General features: G+C 35.4%; 1 protein-coding gene and 1 long non-coding RNA gene across 2 annotated transcripts; one reads left to right on the forward strand and one right to left on the reverse strand.

Moving 5' to 3' along the window:
• Positions 1-576: 576 nt before the first annotated feature.
• LOC6050699 lies at positions 577-1,914 on the reverse strand. Its single transcript, XR_005278177.1, has 3 exons — positions 1,444-1,914; positions 657-1,388; positions 577-595 (listed from the first exon to the last, which is right to left on the reverse strand). It is a non-coding gene; the product is annotated as an uncharacterized LOC6050699 (long non-coding RNA).
• Positions 1,915-2,018: 104 nt separating this feature from the next.
• Positions 2,019-17,498, forward strand: LOC6045115 (dipeptidyl peptidase 9). The gene is made up of 7 exons (XM_001862484.2): positions 2,019-3,873; positions 10,856-11,414; positions 11,469-11,663; positions 11,722-12,036; positions 12,099-12,321; positions 12,383-12,575; positions 16,330-17,498. Exons 1-7 carry the CDS (start codon positions 2,699-2,701, stop codon positions 16,532-16,534), a joined length of 2,865 nt encoding a protein of 954 aa, XP_001862519.2. The 5' UTR covers positions 2,019-2,698; the 3' UTR covers positions 16,535-17,498.
• Positions 17,499-18,473: the final 975 nt, after the last annotated feature.

An 18,473-nucleotide genomic window follows, 5' to 3' on the forward strand; every position in this document is an offset into this window, starting at 1 on the left:
TGACAGCATTCCAAATAGCGAATTTGGATTTGCATATTCGAATTCAGTTTCATTCGAATAAACGAATCCGCTCTGTAGGCCATTACGCATTCCCTGACTGACGGACGGGGCCGACAACGGCCCGAAATCCGTCCGACGGCTCGACAAAACGGCCCAAATTCCGACGGTTTGTCCGACGGAATTCGGGCCCTTTTCGTGCGTATATGCAACACTTTGTCCGACGATCGTCGAAATCGACGTTTGAGAAAATCGACGTTGACGGGCCGTTGTCGGGCCGTTTTCGGGCGCCTTTGTTATTTAGATTGTCCTGCCATTGTCGGGTGATCTCGTTTCGGATTTTCTGGGTTGATTTGATGAAAAATAAAGAACTTTTATTTGCAAACTATTTTTTTTTATTATAGTTGTCAAATGAAGGTAAGGGTAATATGTCACATTTAATTTTTCCACTTAAAGATTTTATTGAACAAATTCTAATATATTTGTGCAGGGGTGGCCTTTTGTGTCTCGTATAGCACAGATGCCAAGCTCGGAACTCGGGTTGGGTACATCCTTGGTCTTATCCTCGGTGGCCGTTTGTTTTTTTTTTCAACTCCATCTAAAATAAAAATCTGGTTTAACAAAAAGTCTGAACAAACCATAATTTAAATATTCATTACCTCATTAGTTTATTGGTAGGTCTAGGTTCCATCCTGCCCAGAATCTGCTTTTTTCACAAAATATAATTTCACTACGAAAAAAAAACTTATCACGTTGGAAACCCACGAAAATTTATCTGTCAATAATTTTTATCAACGCCTGCCAAGATTTTTACACACACTAGATGTCGCCATTTTGACATTCGATCAAAACGCACGACAAACGCTCGAAAATGGCAGGACTCAATCGACATCGAGCAGATAACCCCTGACTGACGGACGGGGCCGGCAACGGCCCGAAAACCGTCCGACGGCTCGACAAAACGGCCAGAATTCCGACGGTTTGTCCGACGGAATTCGGGCCCTTTTCGTGCGTATATGCAACACTTTGTCCGACGCTCGTCGAAATCGACGTTTGAGAAAATCGACTTTGACGGGCCGTTGTCGGGCCGTTTTCGGGCGCCTTTGTTATTTAGGTTGTCCTGCCACTGTCGTGCGCTCTCGTTTCGGATTTTTGGGTTATTTTGATGCAAATAAAAGAGAATTCATTAGCAAACTTGTACTTTTTATTATTCTTGTCAAACGGGGTGAGTGTAATAGGTACAAACAATTGTATTTCACACTTTTGCAAGGGTGGTTTTTGAGTTTCTTGGTGTTCTTGCTGAAGTTGGAACTCATCTTTGGTTTGTTCTTAGCGGCATTGTTGCCATTGCCATTGTCCCATGTGCCGAAGCCAGCATTTTTCATTTCTATCTGAAATAATGGCTTGTTTTACTGAAGTGTTATAAGAAGCATAATCTGAATGTACCTCTTTCATTTGTATGTCTGGTAAAGCCCGCCATGCTCCTGAATCTGGAACATAATTTTCACAATAATTAACTTTTTTTTTGATTATAAACTTTTTTTCACTGGATTGAGAAACTTGGAAACCGCAATGGAAAAGTATCTGTCATATTTTTTTTTTCAATGCCTGCTGAGAATTTTGCACGCACTAGATGTCGCTTCTCTGACATTCGATCAAAACCATCAAAACGCACGACAAACGCTCGAAAATGGCAGGACTCAATCGATTTCGAGCAGATAACGCTTCAAATCGCACGACCGCGGGACTTCAGTCTAACAGGGACGCTTCGAATCGCACGACCGCGGGACTGCAGTCTATCAGGGTTGTCTGAAAATTTCCAAACTAATTCCAGCCGCCAAAATGCTTGTTGTTCAAGACGTCAACCCTGGCGCCGCCGCCGCCGCCTTTCCACGCCACGCCGCCCAAAACAAAAACAACTCGCAGACCCGCGAAAAAGGGCAAAACGTCAAAACAGCGAGGAGAGAGCAGCAGAGAAAAGTCAACGCGAAAATAAAAGAAAGACACACTCTTGCCAAAAGTCACCAGCAGCAGCATTCGCCAGTCGCCTGCTTTTGTGTCTCCTCCGCGGCGGACCCTCAGCGCGAAAAGAGAAAGTGGCCAGAAACGCACGCACGCACACCCGTGGTGTCCTCTCCTGGTCAGGCGACATTGTGGGAGGAGGAGGAAAATCTGAAGGCGAGAAAGAAAAAAAACGAAGAGATTTTCTGGTTTTTGCCAACGCAAAATAAAATAAAAAAAGTGAATGTTGCAAAACCTGTGCGTGTTCCGAGGGTGGTGGTGAGTTGGCCACTGCGTGGTGTGTGTTGTGTGACGGGTTCCTTGTTCCGTCGACGTCTGTCACGCTCAAAATTTGTCCAAGTCATTGGACCCGATCGATCGGTGCTGGGAGGGAGAAGGAGGAGTAAGGCGTGGAACTTCCCCCCCCGCTGGGAGTGAGAGAGATAGAGAGGGGTCACACACTGATAAGACCGCGATAATGCGTGAAGGTTCGACCTAAGTGTCGGAAGATCTGGATTTGGGAACGGCGAAGACGACGACGACGACGACGAGAAGGCGGATAACTTGAGGGTTGAGACGCAGTTGCGCGCAGGCTTCCGAGCTGGGTGAGATAAATCTAGGTCAGCTGCTGCCAGTTTTGTTAGCGCTGTTTGCCAACTTGGAGGAAGCTAGCAGAATTTGGGCCAAGATCCGGAAGAGGATGGACGGCAGTAGTATTGGGAGTGGGGGCGGTGGAGGTGGCGCCGGAACGAGTGACAACGGGTCGACGGCGGGCGCTTCCGGCAGTGGCCGCGGCATTTCGCTTCGGGACAGCGACGACAGCAACAGCGATGACAATGCCGCCCACGGTTCCAACGGGCAGCAGCAGCGAACAATGACACTGATGTCGCCGGCCGGAGGACGCAAGAAGAGTTGGTCCGAGCTGAAGACGATCGTCAACGAGATGCGCCGCCAGATGTCCTCGCTGTCCAGCATGTTCCCGATGAACGTAAATTTCCGCACGCTGTCCGATGGACGTACGCGGGTCTACTTCCTTAGTCCACCTCCTGCCAACGGGTGGGACACGGTCCTGTTCTACGCCGACGTTCCCGCCAGTGACACCGACAACCGAGCCCCGAACCGGCTCGAGTGGCACCCCGTGCTGGAACCGATCGTGTCCCCCCTCTCCATCAGCAACTCGCGCGAGGTCCAGCTCCTGCTCGAGCGCAAACGCCTCTCCATCTGGGGCATCACCTCGTACGAACTACACAAATCCAGCGGCAAGATCGTGTTCCCCGCATGCAACACGCTCTACCAATGCCTCGACACCGGGTACGGCGAGGGAACGCTCTTCGCCACCGAACTCCGCATCTTCCAACGCTCGGCTGCCATCGATCCGCAAATCTGCCCCCAAAACTCGGACCTCGTCGCGTACGTCTGCAACGGCGACATCTGGGTCATCCACACGCTCAGCGGCCACAGCGAACGACTCACGTACGCCCACGACGGACGGCGCTCGTTCTCCGAGGACCCCCTCACAGCCGGCGTCCCCTCGTACGTCATGCAGGAAGAGTTCAGCCGCTACCAGGGCTTCTGGTGGCAACCGGCCAGCGCCGACGAAATCTACCGGATAGTGTACGAAGAGGTGGACGAAAGCGACGTCAGTCTGTACACCTTCCCGTCGTCGCAGTCCGTCGGTGGGGACTACGAGGAGTACCGGTTCCCGCGCGCTGGTTCCGCCAACGCCAAGTCCAAGCTCAAGCTCGTTCAGTTCCGGCTGTCGGAGTCGCTCAAGATCACCGACGCGTGCATCCGGGAGCTGCAGTGTCCGCTGACGTACGCGTTCCCGTGGGCCGAGTACGTGGTGCGCGTCGGGTGGACGCCGGACTCGAAGTAGTAAGTTGTTTCGTTTTTCAAATTTGTCTTGTTTAATTCCTTCATTTTGCACATATTCTTATGTTTTTTCATTTTTTTTCTTGTGTTTAGGAGGTGTGATTGCTAAACATGGTTGCGCGAAGAAGATGACTTCTTTTTTGTTTTTGTTTGTTTCTTTTATTTGTTTTTTTTTATGTCTTTTTTATTTGCTTCTTTACTTTCTCTTTCGCTTAGGCCTTATCTACAACTGTTATTTTTATTATTTTGACTTTTATTTTATTTTATTTTTTCCGCTAAAAAATTATAGTATCCCGAACTGGACGGTTCGGAAGTAATGTGGGGATTCTATGACGGAATATTTATACTTCTCATTCGTGATAGAATATATTTTTAACAGGAATGCAGAAATAATTATTTAGATTATAAAATTGGCATATGTATTTTACAAAATTCAAAAATCAAAATCAAATTTTTCGCTCTACAGCATTGCTTTGGCGTTCTCGATTGTGACATTCCTACTCGAAACTACCTTAGCAAACTACTACACCTTAGCTTTCTATCCACCCCGGGATTCAAACTGACGACCTTTGGATTGTGAATCCAACTGCTTGCCAGCGATTCCACCGAGACAGGACCCAGGGAGATGACTCTTACACTTGGACTGAGCCAAAAGACCTAACCCTCTAGTTTAGACCGGGGCCAACATTTACTTCCCCGTCCGACGGAAGGCGTGGTCAGACAAATCTCGTCTCGAAAAATGCCGCCGGGACCGTCTGGGATCGAACCCAGGCCGACTGGGCGAGAGGCAACCACGCATACTAATATTTTTATATCAGTCTCTTTTATTAAACAAAAAAGAAATAAAAAATGTGGAAATCTTACGATGTAATGTGATTTTAAAAAACGTTACTTAAACCTCCTCAGTGATTGGTGCTTTCCTGCTAACAACAATAGGAGGATGGCGTCGCTATTTTAAGACCACGATTTCCACTTTTTCTCCATCGAAACCGACTACTTTATCGACTTCATTTTGCTGGGCGAGATAGGACGCCTTGTACTTAAAAAAAACCAGACGCCACGTCCCTATTATAAAAGCTTTCTGTTTGTATTCAATTATTGCGCCTGAATGCATGCAAACAAAATGTAGGGGTTGTCATATCTTCAACCTTTTGGACGCGTTGGAAAGGTCTTTGAAATACCTCTTCATACATTTTCATTTTCTGAGTGATTTTATAGCTGTTTCTCAATGAGGCGAAGAAGGCAATAAAACTTTAAAAATGTATTTTTTCATTTTAGAAATTCGATTTTTTTCTAAATTTTAGAACTTTTTAATTCTTGAATTTGAAAAAAAATATATTCAAATTTTTTTTTTAGTTTAAGAGTTGTTAAATTTAAGAATTAATTATTTGAAATTCAAGAATTTTTAAATTTTAGTGTTTTTAAATTTTTAAATTTCAGTATTTTTAAATTTTATTTTTTTTAAACATTTTAAAAATTTAGAATTTTTAAATTTAAGAACTTAAAAAATTTAAAATGTTAGGATTTTTAAATCTAAGAATTTGAAACTTTAGAACTATTAAATTTAAGAACACTACAAAATTAGGAATTCTAACATTTTTAACTCTTTGAATTTTAACTTTTATATTTTTTTTAATTTGGAATTTTGAAATTTAAATTCTTTTGAATTTTTAAATTTCAGAATTTTTAAATTTCAGAATTTTTAAATTTTAGAATTTTTAAATTTTAGAATTTTTAAATTTTAGAATTTTTAAATTTTAGAATTTTTATATTTTAGAACTTTAAAATTTTAGAATTTTTGAACTTCAAAACTATTAAATTTTAGAGCATTAAAAATTGAGAATTCAAAATTTTCCAACTTTTTGAATTTTTAAATTTGATAATTTTCAATTTTGGACTTTTAAAATTTTATAATTTTAAAATTTTAAAATCATAGAATTTTTAAATTTTTAAATTTTTGAATTTTTCAATTTTAGAATTTTTAAATTTCAGATGTTTTGTATTTTAGAATTTAAATTTTTGTGGAACATTTCAATTTTAAAATTATTAAATTTCAAAAATTTTTAAATTCTTGATTTTTTAAAATTTTTACAATTCTTAAATTCTAGAGTTTTTAAATCTTAGAATTTTTAAATTTAAATTCTAGAATTTTATTTATTATATTTCTAGATTAACCCTCTACTGCCCAATTTTTTTCAAAAATACTCGTTTTTCCCGTGTTCAGGAGGTCTATTTAACCCTTTCAAGCCTGAATTTTCGAAAAAGTATTTTTTTAGTCAATGATGGGGAAATGATTCTTATGACCATACGAAAATTATAGGCTAGTTTTGAAAATTTTGATATTTGGGTCATATATGACCCATCAGGCTCGAAAAGGTTAAGCAACTTTTGTTCTACGAAAAACTTTATTCCTCTTGTTTTATGTTTTTCTTGATTTATTTTTAAAATATATTTTTTTTTGTTTTTGGTAGTCCCTGGGCTTTGTCATAATGAGTATCATAGGTTTGATGCTTGTTTGGCAAAGAGTATGATTTGATCCGATGTGGAATTAAAATCGAAGTTTTCAGTATATTGCTGAAGCTTCCATTTTTACACATGGACACCACTTCATGCTACGAGAACCCACTTTGACGTAGTCTCAGGGCTTAATCGATGGCCGGTAAGCTGTCATCGAGACCAGGAGGTTCTCCGATAGTGGAAATATCACATTTGTACAATGAAACGCTACATATGTGATTTTCCCTATCTTAATGTGGGTGTCAGGTTAGGATGCGGGTTTTTAAAAATTTAGTTTTTGTAGAATTTAGGATTTTAACTATAAATATCAACTTTTTATATTTTGCCTTAAGTTATTTAGTGACAAAATTAGTAACAGTGAATTTAGTAATTCTATCAGAATCGGTGATTTTCATTCAAGTAGCATAAAAACCATTCTGATTTGTCAAAATTTCCATAGAGTCTCGATCAATCAATAGTGAAATGATATCGGACCAAATTCGTTGATCTGTTGAACTAACGGTTGTCGGATTATGATTGTATCGATCATTGTTGCGAATCGAGGATCTACTGGAATTCTGACGATCAAATGGTCGTCTCTTTTTCAATTCACGACTTGTAAAATATGAACTGTTAATCTATTTTTTTGTTTTTGTTTTTTTAAAGAAGCCAGACAAGTTTTAAAAGAAACGTTCTAGATTTTTTGTCTATTAATTAAAATGTCGGGGATTTGAGATAAGAGTAGCTTTCGGATAGGTTACTTTAAATCTTGTATTCAATTCAAGTTAGGTAGTTATCCGCAAATGAATATTTGGACTGAATAGGAATAATTGAACATTTTGGACTTATGAATAACACACAACTGTGCATTTATTCTTGAGTCAGATCCATACAGCGTCAGTGTTTATTTGGTCGAAGTGTACTAATTCATTGGCAGATCTGATTCTAGTTGTAATGTACGACAAGACTACTGACGGACGTGACAGGACGAGGGCCCAGTTTAGAGGTTTCGACATCAACGATGTGCGGCTGGATCACCCTCCCAAAAAAAAAAAAAATATATATATATATATATATATATATATATATATATATATATATATATATATATATATATATATATATATGTATATATATATATATATTTTTTGGTAGTATTTGGCCTATTCTACCACCTAATATAATTACATTTTGCCTATCTATTTTTTCATGTTTTTACAGTCTCTTTTTCAATTTTGTGCATGTTTTTCACATTTTCTGCTACAGAATGGCACCATCATCATTTAAATTGCAAAAAAAACGTAGAAGCATAGTCTGGGACACTACAAAAATTACGGCATACTTCTTTTTACTGAAAATATAGGAAATGTTAGTAAAAAACACAACCAAAGTTGACCCATAAAAAAATGACATTTTTTAAATTATTGACAAAGTCACATAAAACAAATAAAACTTCCAACCCATAAATTTTATAAAAATTTAAGGGTTCTTCTTTCCAATGCTTTTTAAAGTTCCAAAATCGGTTGGAAAATTTATTTTTTGCGATTTTTTAGATCGAAGCCCGTCTAAAGGCGGGGTTAGGTTGTAGAGGGTTAAATATTCAAAAGGTTCTATCTGCATAGGAAACCCATGTCAGATAAGTTGTTTTGAAAATTTAATCTAGATTTGTAAAATTTCACATTCATCAATTTTTAATTTAAAATTTATTATTTTGAAAATATTTATTTATATTTCAATTTTAGAATTGTTTTAATTTTGAAATTCTAGATTTTTAGAATTTTGAATTTGTATTGCGACTTGGGCAACTCGGGCGTATTTGAGAATTAGAATTTCGCTTCTTTGAATTTTCGCTAATTCGAATGTTAGCTTACTTGAACATTTTCAAATAAAAAAGCAATCAACCGTCGAAACCAGCTGTCATTTTTTTAATTTAAGAATTATTTAAATGAAATTTTAGAATTTTTAAATTTAAGAATGCTCGAACTCTTTAAATTATTAAATTTTATTAAAGTTCTAAAATTAGATATTTGTTAGAATTTATTAGAATTTTGAAATGTATGAATTTTAAACCTTAGAACTTTTAAATTTTAGAAGATTAAAAATTAAGAAATATAAAATTTTAAACTTTTTTAATTTTTAAATTAAATAATTATTTTATTTTTGAAGTTTGAAATTTTATAATTTTGAAATTTTAGAATTTTAGAATTTTTAAATGTTAGAATTTTAAATTTAACAATTTTTAACTTTTAGAATTTTTAAATTTCAGATTTTTTTTTGTATTTTTGAATTTTAATTTTTTAGAACTTTTTAATTTTAAAATTTTGAAGGTTTATAATTTTTTAAATTTTACAATTTTTAAATTGTAGAGTTTTTTAATCTTATTATTTTTAAATTTAAATTTTAGAATTCTGTTGTTTTTATTTTTTTATTTCTATATTAAATTTTTAAAAGGTTTCTATCTGTAGGGGAGAGTGGGGAGACTTGATCCCCGGGGACACTTGATCCCAAGCCTGTATCTCGTCAGCATGTGGGTAAAACAATTAGCTTTGTTCTAGAAAGTTGTGCGAAATTGAGTAAAACTCATTGTAGAAAACAAAGAAAAAAATTGAAAAAAAATTAAATTGAGTTACACACATTTTTCTAAAAAGTGCTGCAAAAGACTTCCAAGATATCTTTTTTCTTTGTTTTGATAAGTATAGAAAACACTCAAAAATTATTCAAAAAAATATTTTTTATACATGAATTGTTTGATAAACATATCAACTCCAAACCCCTTACGCATTTGACGTTAAATTTATCGTCATACTATTTTTACAATCAATTGTTTAAAAAGTGCGTTTAGGGAGACTTGATCCCTGCATTTTTACAGTCACTCGAATCAGCCTCAAGATTAAATAGTTGGGCTGGGTTTTCGTACATAGTTTCCTTTAGTATAGTTGTACATAACTTATTGCAGTTTGAACCATTTTTCAAAAGTTTTGTAAACAAAAATTTCCAGCTTTTGTAAACATGCTCAATTTTGGTCTAAAAAAGAAAATTTTAAGTTTTTAAATATTTTTCATGCTAAACTTGTTATATTTTGAACACAAACGTACAGGTTTAATGTGAAATTGCTGTAACTTATAGAAAATTAAAAGTTTGGATGAATAAGAAACATTTTGCTTAAGATTTCTTCAAAATGTTGAAAGGGGGATCAAATTACCCCCAACATTTTGAAAATGCCGGTTTAAAATATTTTTTCAAAACGCTTGGCATAATTCGAAGAGTTTATCTGATGAAATACTCTTATCAGCCAAACATAGTTGAATGTCTAAGCTTTCAATTCATGCAAAAAGTTCATAATTTTTTGAGAAATTGACAGAATTATGTGCGATACAAAAAAAGGGGATCAAGTCTCCCCACTCTCCCCTATTGGAAACTCATGTCAGATAAGTGGTTTTGAAAATTTAATCTCGATTTTTAAAATATTACATTCATCCATTTTTAATTTAAAATTTATTAAATTATTTTTTAAAATTGAAATATTTGAATTTTTGGCTTTTATTTTTTCAAATGTTTATATTTTTAATTTTATACAGCTTGAATTTTTAAATTTTCAGTATTGCCTATATATGTACAGGTCACAATTTCCATTCGTATTAGCGAATCCGCTGTGTGGCCTTCCATAAACCATGTAGACACTTGTTTCTCTAAATCTCAGACCTTATATTAAAAATCATTAGGCTACTACAAATTTTATCTAAAGTCCCCCCCCCTCCAAAGTTGGTCCGAAAAATCAGGGGACAAAAATTTGTTTTCAAAAAAGTTCAAAATTTCAATAAAATCCTTTTTTTTCGCTAAAATTTTTGTTTTCGTTAAATCTTACATTTTTTGAAAAGTTATGACGGCAAAACAACTGAACTAGTGTAAAATGCTTTTTGAAACACTTTTTCCATTCAAATGTTGAAACCATGGCTTGTTATTTCAATATTTATATATTTTTTATTTTTTCGTTTTTTTTTTTGTTTAGGGAGTAATTTTGGGCAGCTTTTGTTTTACGTAATACTTTATTTCTCTTATTTTATGTTTTATTGTTTCATTTTTAGCATTTTTATTTGCATTTATCTTGTCTAGTCTATGTTTATTTTTTTGATAATATATGGCTTTTTCTACCACTATCTATCATCATATTTTGTCATATTTTTTACTTTTCAAATCTTTTTGGCATTTTTTTCACATTTTCTGCTATGGAACGATACCATTGTAGTTGTCATGTATGAGATTCTAATGCAAAATTTTATGACAAACAACTTTGTCGAAGTCCGCAAAACGATCCGAGTTAACCCTAGCGATTTAAAGAAGACATTTCTGCATGAAAATATTCTTCCGTTAAACGGTCTATAGAGACTTGGCTCAAAATAGGCACATTCTCTTATTTTTACCTTAAGAATTTAGCCAGGGATCTCTTGACGACTTTTTTTTTAATTTGTGTATTTTTTTTTTATTTCAGCGTTTGGGCCCAACTGGTGAACCGCATCCAGCAACGCCTCGACCTGGTCCTGATCCCGCTGGACAACTTTTGCGAGTTGTACAGCAGCTCATCGCCGTCACCCGGTAATGCCGGAGCTGGCAGCACCGGCACGACAAGCTCAAGCACCCACAACAACAGCAAACCCGAATCATCCAACGAGTACTGGAAGTCGTCGACGTCGGTGACCTGCCGCCCGATGCAGGTCATCTACAGCGAGACGTCCCCGAACTGGGTCAACGTGAACGACATCCTGCACTTTCTCGAACTCACCGACAACGGAGTGACGTTCCTCTGGGCCTCGGAGGAAACCGGCTTCCGGCATCTGTACTTGGTCACGTCTAGTCTAGCGGCCGCTGCGTCGAACGGCGGTAGCAGTAGGAACCACAATCATCATCATAACCACAGCAACAATACTGTCGACAATAGTAGCAATCACTCGTCCGCGATGGACACCAGCAATCATCACTATCACCATCATCACCACAGTCACAGCTTGGACGGGGCGTGCGGGACGCTCGTGCCGCGGATCGTCAACAAGGTGAGTGCGTGGAACTTCTGTTAGTAAGAAGGCTACTGACCTTACTGTCCACAGGTCGCCCTAACATCCGGCGAGTGGGAGGTGCTCGGCCGTAACGTCTGGGTCGACAAGAAGCGCCAGCTGGTCTACTTCATGGGGCTGCGCCAGACGCCGCTCGAGAAGCACCTGTACGCGGTCAGTCTGCTCAAGCCCAACTGGCTGCGGCTGCTGACCGTGCCCGGCTATTCGTTCACCATCGAGTTCAACGATGTGAGTATGATGTAGAGAAATGTATTCGCACTTTTACGAACGCGTCCCCCCCGTCCAGGATTGCACGATGTTCCTGCAGACGTACTGCAACATCCAGACGACGCCGTCCTGGGAGCTGGTGCGGCTGAAGCAGACCTGCCCGAGCGGTAGCGTGTCGGGGCTGGAACTGATCTCGATGGGGTACCTGTTCGAGGGTGGCCCCTCGGAAAATACTCAATACAACCCGACCATCTACAGCCCGCAGCTGGCGTCCGGCGAGACGATCTACGCGATGGTGTTCAAGCCGCACAACTTTACGCTCGGCGTCAAGTACCCGACGGTGCTGAACGTGTACGGCGGCCCGGAGGTCCAGACGGTCAGCAATACGTTCAAGGTAAGCTACTGCAGCCGCCACTCTTTGGAAGTTTCTCAACTTCAGCGTTCTGTTTTCTCCAGGGCATGCGCCAGCTGCGGATGCACATGCTGGCCGCCCAGGGCTACTGCGTGGTGTGCGTGGATTCGCGTGGCTCGCGCCATCGGGGCGTCCAGTTCGAGAGTCACATCCGCTGCCGGATGGGAACGGTCGAGCTGGCGGATCAGGTCGAGGTGCTGCGCAAGCTGGCGGACCAGCTGGGCTACATCGATATGGAGCGGGTGGCGATTCACGGGTGGTCGTACGGTACGTTTCCACAACTCAACCCTGCTAGTTCAACTCTTCATAGACATTCCCGAATTTCCAGGAGGCTACCTCAGTCTGATGGGCCTGGTGCAGCATCCGGACATCTTCAAGCTGTCGATTGCGGGCGCGCCGGTCACGAGCTGGGAGTATTACGACACGGGGTACACCGAGCGGTACATGGATCTTCCCGACAATAATCGGTCCGGCTACACGGCCGGATCGGTGCTCAACTACATCCACAAGTTTCCGGACGAGTGAGTATAGAATAGAGTGGCGTTGTATTTCTTTGTAGGGTGAAGCTAGTCCGTTAGGCCACGAACTGCAATCTCCGAAAGCAGAGAAATGGAACGAGCCTTAGCACGAAAGCACTGACACAAATTGAAACATGGAACGCAGCTCGGCTTAAGCTGACCATCTCAGGGCTGACCGAAATCCTTTAGCCTAACTCAGCAGGCTGGACTGGATCCCACAAAAACATTCCGGTCGAGTCAGACCAAGAGGCGGAGATGTCTCCACCAAGAAATCACTGCTGTTGACGTGTCATTAGACTGGCACCAAGTGAAGGCGAAAGCAGAAAATCGGCAACAGTGAAACTTAGTTGATTGATATTTTAAATCTGATATTTTTTTCCTGGGTAGAGTCTACAGTCTACATCATAATCAACATCTTTGCTAAGGACACTTTATCGATCAGAAAAGATTTTTGTGAATTTATCATATTTACGGTGATCTGTCTCATATAGAAAAACTTTTATTTTTTTATTAAATAGGATGCAAATAATTTTTTTTATAAAAATCTAAGAATACATAACTGAAGATGTCAAAATTTGTGAAATTCTGAACCTTTAAAATTAATTTGAAGATTTATATTATACTTTTTTGATAATTCAAAAATTATTTTTACTTCGTTTTTGGGCCCAAATTGCGGATGAAATTCGCCAACTTAAATGCATTTTCCAAAAATTCTAAAATTAAAAAATATGATTTTGAATATAAAAAAATATAAGCATTCTCCAAATCCTAGGATTCTTAAATTGTTCAATTTCTAAAATTATAAAAATTTTAAAACTAAAAAATGTCAAAAACGCCACCGTGGTCGACTGGAAGCGATCTTAGGCCAATTTGGGTCCGAGGCAACCACGCTAACCACTACACCACCGGCAGAGTTAAAAAAAAGTTTTAAAATCATAACAAAAATAAAAAAATTATCTAAAAATTCAAAAAAAATCTAAAAGTTTAAAAAAAATTAAAAAATTCTTAGAAAACTAAAAATTTTACTAAATTAAATAATTTAAAAAAATTCTAAAAGCTCTAAAAATTTTAAAACTTTAAAAAATTTAAGGATTTAACCATCTAGACATTTTAGGCATTCTAAAAATTAAAAAAAATCTTAACTTCTAAATGTTTTGAAACAAGATTAAAAATTGTTGAATTTTAAAATAAAACTAAAATTTCTTTAAATTCTGAACATTTTTTAAAATTCTGAAAGTTCCGAAAAAAATTCAAAAATCAAAAAGTTCTGAATTATTTTAATTCCAAGAATTTTTAATTTTCAAAAAAAAATCTTAAAATTCTAATAGTTCTAAATTTTTTCAAATGTATTTTTACTTCGTATTTGAACCCAAATAGCGGATTTGATTTGCCAACTCAAATGCATGTTCCAAAAATTTTAAAATTAAAAAAAATATGATTTTGAAACTCAAAACATTCTAAAAATCCTAGGATTCAGAAATTGTTCAATTTCTAAAATTATCAAATTTTAAAGTTTTAAATTTCTATAATTGAAAAAGGCCCAAATTACCAGCGGGGTCGACTGGGAGCGAGCTCTGGCCAACTGGGGCCGCTCTGAAAAATGTTTTAAAAATTGTAAAAAAACTGAAAATTCTATAAATTTTAAAAACTCTAATAAAATTTGCAACATTTTAAAAATGCTAAAAATTCTAAAAGTTTTTAAATTTTTTAAAAAGTATAAACTTCCTAAAATTTAAAAAAAAATAAAAAGATTCTAAAAGTTTTGATAATTCTAAAAAATCTTGAAAGATTTTTTTAAAGTTCTGAAAAATTCCAAAGAATCTGAAAGTTCTAAGTTCTTTATTATAATAAAAAAAAATTCTGAAGATTTTTATATTTTGGAAAAATAGTTCTAAATGTTCTAATTATTTTTTTTAATAATTCTAAATATTAAAATTAAAAAAAAACTGAAAATTCTATAAATTCTAAAAAAATACAAAATTCTAGAAACTCTATAAATTCTTAAAAAAAAAAACTTAAAACTGCAAAATTCTAAAAAATCATTTTTTTTTTTGTTAAATTTTTAATAATTTAATACTTAAATAATTTAAGTATTGAGTTATTTAAAATTAAAAAAAAATGATTTTTTCCAAAAATTCTAAAAAATAAGGTGTATTTTTTTAATTTTCAAAATTCTGTTTTTTTATCCAAAAAAAATCTGAAGGTTCTAAAAAAAACTTTTTTTTTTTATTTTTATTTTTTTATAAAAACAAAAAAATCTAAAGAGCCAACAAAATTAAAAATTCTTTAAATTCTAAACATTCAAAAATTAAAAAAAAAATCTTAAAATTTCAAAAAAAAATTAAATATTGATAAATTTTAAAATTAAAAAAAACTAAAAATTATATTTCTAGAAAATCCAAGGATTCAAAAAAAATAAATCGCAATCTTTTTTTTATTTATATTTTTGATAAAAACAAAAAATTCTAAAAGCTACAAGATAAAAACATAAAAATTCTAAAGAGCCAACAAAATTGAAAATTCTTTAAATTCTAAACATTCAAAAAAAAAAACAAAAAAATCTTAATATTTCAAAAAAAATTAGGTATTGATAAATTTTAAAATTTGAAAAAAATTATATTTCTAAAAATTCCAAGAATTCTTTAAAAAAAATCGCAATTTTGTTTAATAATTAAGCACACAACAGAATTATTCTCAAATTCAGATTGTTGTGCTTACGTATGACCCCTAAACTACGCTAAAATTATTTAGAATTTTTAAATCCAAGACGGCGGCCAAAATGGCGGTGATGCAATATTGAAAAATTGCATACGAAATTTTTTTTGTTCGTTATTCGATTATCCAAAGTCCTATACAAACCTTCGGATAATCGAACTTCGGATAATCGAAAATTGGATAATCGAGTCTGGAACGTTATAACAAAAATATTAAAAATTAAATTGTAATTTTGTTAAATTTTCAAAATCTGATTTTTTTATGCAAAAATTCTGTAATTTATGAAAAAATCAAATAAATTCTGAAAATATTTTTTAAATTCGTACTTTTTTAATTTGATTTTTATAAAATCTAAAAATTCTAAAAACTCTACAAGATTAAAAAACTTAAAAAAATAAAAACCAAATAACAGCAAAATTTTTAAGATTCAAAAAAAAATTAAATTTTAAAATCCTATTACAAATAAAAATTCTTAAAATTAAAAAAAAAATTAAAATTCTGCAACTAATAAAAATTAATTATATTTTTTTTATTCTCACAACATTTTTGAGTCCGAAAAATTGTAAAGGTTTTAAAAAACAGATTTTTTTATTTCTAAAAAAAATGTTTTATCCTAAAAAAATCATTTTTTTTTATTTGATTTTTTATAAAATCTTAAAATTCTACAAACTCTAGAAAACGTTAAAAAAATTATAAATTTTAAAAGCTTCATAACTATTTTTTTAAATTCTAAAAACATAAATTAAAAAAAAAGTACCAAATTCTATAAATTCTAAAAATTAAAGATTCCTCAATTCTTCCAAAAATTTTATGAAAATTAAAGATTCTAAGATTTAAAAATTTAATGCAAAATTTGAATTGCTAAATTTTTTAATTCTTATATTTGCTTAATTTCAAATTCTTAAATTAAAATAATAAATTTAGTCAATTTCTAAGTTACAATTTATAAACATTGAAAATGAAAATGGTAAAGTTAAAATTTGGACTTTCTCGAATTTTTCTAATGGAATTTCTCATGTCTTTTCCGTTCCACTCGTTCCAGGGACAACCGGTTGCTCATCATCCACGGACTGATCGACGAGAACGTCCACTTCTTCCACACATCACAGCTCGTGAACGGGCTGATCAAGGCCAACAAGCCGTACCAGCTGCAGGTCTACCCGAACGAGCGCCACTCGCTGCGCAACCTGGAGGCGAGCAAGCACTACGAAACCAAGCTTCTGTCCTTTCTCCAGAACCACCTGTGAGTGTCCTCCTCCTCCTTCTCCTCCTCCCACCTCTACCTCGCCTCCTTCAATTTCTCGGACCGCAGCTTTACCCCCTCTCGAAACGTATTTAGAGCAAGTTCCGCCGTTAATGTCGATGTTGCTGGATTGTTTCCGATTAAACGAAACGAAACGCGCTTCTTTTATTCAGTCTGTGTGTGCGTGTATGCGTGTGTACTACTACTACTACTACTACAAACAAACCTGTCTAGGGAAGAATCCCCCGCGAAACAAGAGTCACTAATTTTACGAATCGTGTTTTTCACAATTGCGCCAAGTCATCCGGAAGTAGGTACCTACTACGTCAGTGGGCACCAGCAGTAGTATTGCGAAGAATACTTATACATATTCAAGGAGGAAGAAGAAAAAGAGCAATTTTTGGCAATAAGTTACTGTGTGTTTCCATTCGTTTTCCTTTTCTTTCTTCGTAGATTTTGTTTCGATAGCCCCTAAGTCTCATCACAAACGTGTCACAAAACTCACTCACACATTTAATCGTTTTCACACGCGCGTGAACATTAGTTAGAGAAAGGCAGCGGCATGTAATATCATTAATATTAGTAGCGTAATGAAAGCAATTGAAATCAATCATTTTCAGTAGCACCAACGGAATGTTTGTTTGTTATTTTTACCTGACGGTTTTAGCATTTTATTTTGTTAAAATGATGCAACACAGAGAGGAAAAGTTTTGAAAATTAAAGTTTATAAACGAAAAAAAAAACAATATTTGCTGTTGAGTAATTTCTTTAAATCAAAGCTTTTCTATAAGGTGGAGAAATGTGACACCACACAAAATAAAAAATAAACGCAAGCTGGGCTTCGATGCTGAAGAGCGTGAACTCGTACTCGTAGTAATGTAGAGAATCATATAAAAAAAGAAGAAGCAACAACAGAGTGAAGTAATATATTTATTGTGCACAAACAACACCATCTATATACGCTGAAATGCTAACTTTCTTTTTTGTTAATCCGAAATGCCTTCATCCTTTATCATTTTTATTTTCTTCTAGATGACAAGAAAACGCTGTCAGTGGAATTGTAGAGAAAAAATACCTGTTTGAAGCTTTTGACTACAAGTAGCCCACAACTCGTACAGAAGGCAAAGAAGGTAAGTGCAAACTTTTTTTTATTTGAAAAGTACGCTAGATTCATATAATTCAATGAAAGATATTTTCTGCTTTCGCAAAGTCACTCGCACAGTGCCTCTCACCAGCGCTCTCATTCGTTTGAATTCTACCGAAATTCCGATCACCTTCCACTATGACTGCGTTCAAATGATTGCTGTCACTACGATACACGCACAAACAAGAAAGAGAGAAAAAAGAAGAGCGCATGCCTTCGTGCCGCGCGGCTGGTGGAGTGTCGTGCTCGGCATTCATTCGTTTAAGCTTCGTGTGCGTTCACTGACACATTCAACGTTCGAGTCGATTTTGAAAGTTGACGGACAAGCTCTTTCAAAGTAAGAGCAATCACTGTAAGTGACAGTTCCGCTTTTGAGCATTGCTGTTATGTCTTGTAGTTGTGGTTTTAAAATAGTTAAATTATGTTTATTGTCCAAAACATTGTTTGGCTTATGGAAATATTTAAAAAAACATTTATTAAAATTAAAAAAAAATTAAACCATAGAAATGATTTAAAATTAAAAATGGATACATTTTTAAATAAATAAAATCATTAATAATTTTTGAACGATCAAAATAAATATTTTGAATTAAAAAAAAACTTTTTTTTGTTTTGTAAATTGTCGGTGTCGAGAAGGCCAAAAGAAAATGATACAAAATGGAGATTCCAAGGAATGTTTTCTCTTATACCAGAGTAAAATTATTTGACAATTGCTTAAATATATATATTATTGGGTTCTAACATAGAATAGAATAAAACAATAAATTAGAATAGTCCTCATCCACCTACAACTTTGCTA

The sequence above is a fragment of the Culex quinquefasciatus genome, chromosome 3, assembly GCF_015732765.1.
Source record: "Culex quinquefasciatus strain JHB chromosome 3, VPISU_Cqui_1.0_pri_paternal, whole genome shotgun sequence".
Taxonomy (NCBI): Eukaryota; Metazoa; Arthropoda; class Insecta; order Diptera; family Culicidae; genus Culex; species Culex quinquefasciatus.

What these genes read in the sequence shown, in the direction of transcription:
- LOC6045115 (XM_001862484.2), top strand. Translation starts at nt 2,699, where the DNA reads ATGGACGGCAGTAGTATTGGGAGTGGGGGCGGTGGAGGTGGCGCCGGA. An exon ending in CGGTCAGCAATACGTTCAAG is followed by an intron (nt 12,037 to 12,098) that starts GTAAGCTACTGC and finishes TGTTTTCTCCAG; the next exon opens with GGCATGCGCCAGCTGCGGAT. An exon ending in GATTCACGGGTGGTCGTACG is followed by an intron (nt 12,322 to 12,382) that starts GTACGTTTCCAC and finishes CCGAATTTCCAG; the next exon opens with GAGGCTACCTCAGTCTGATG.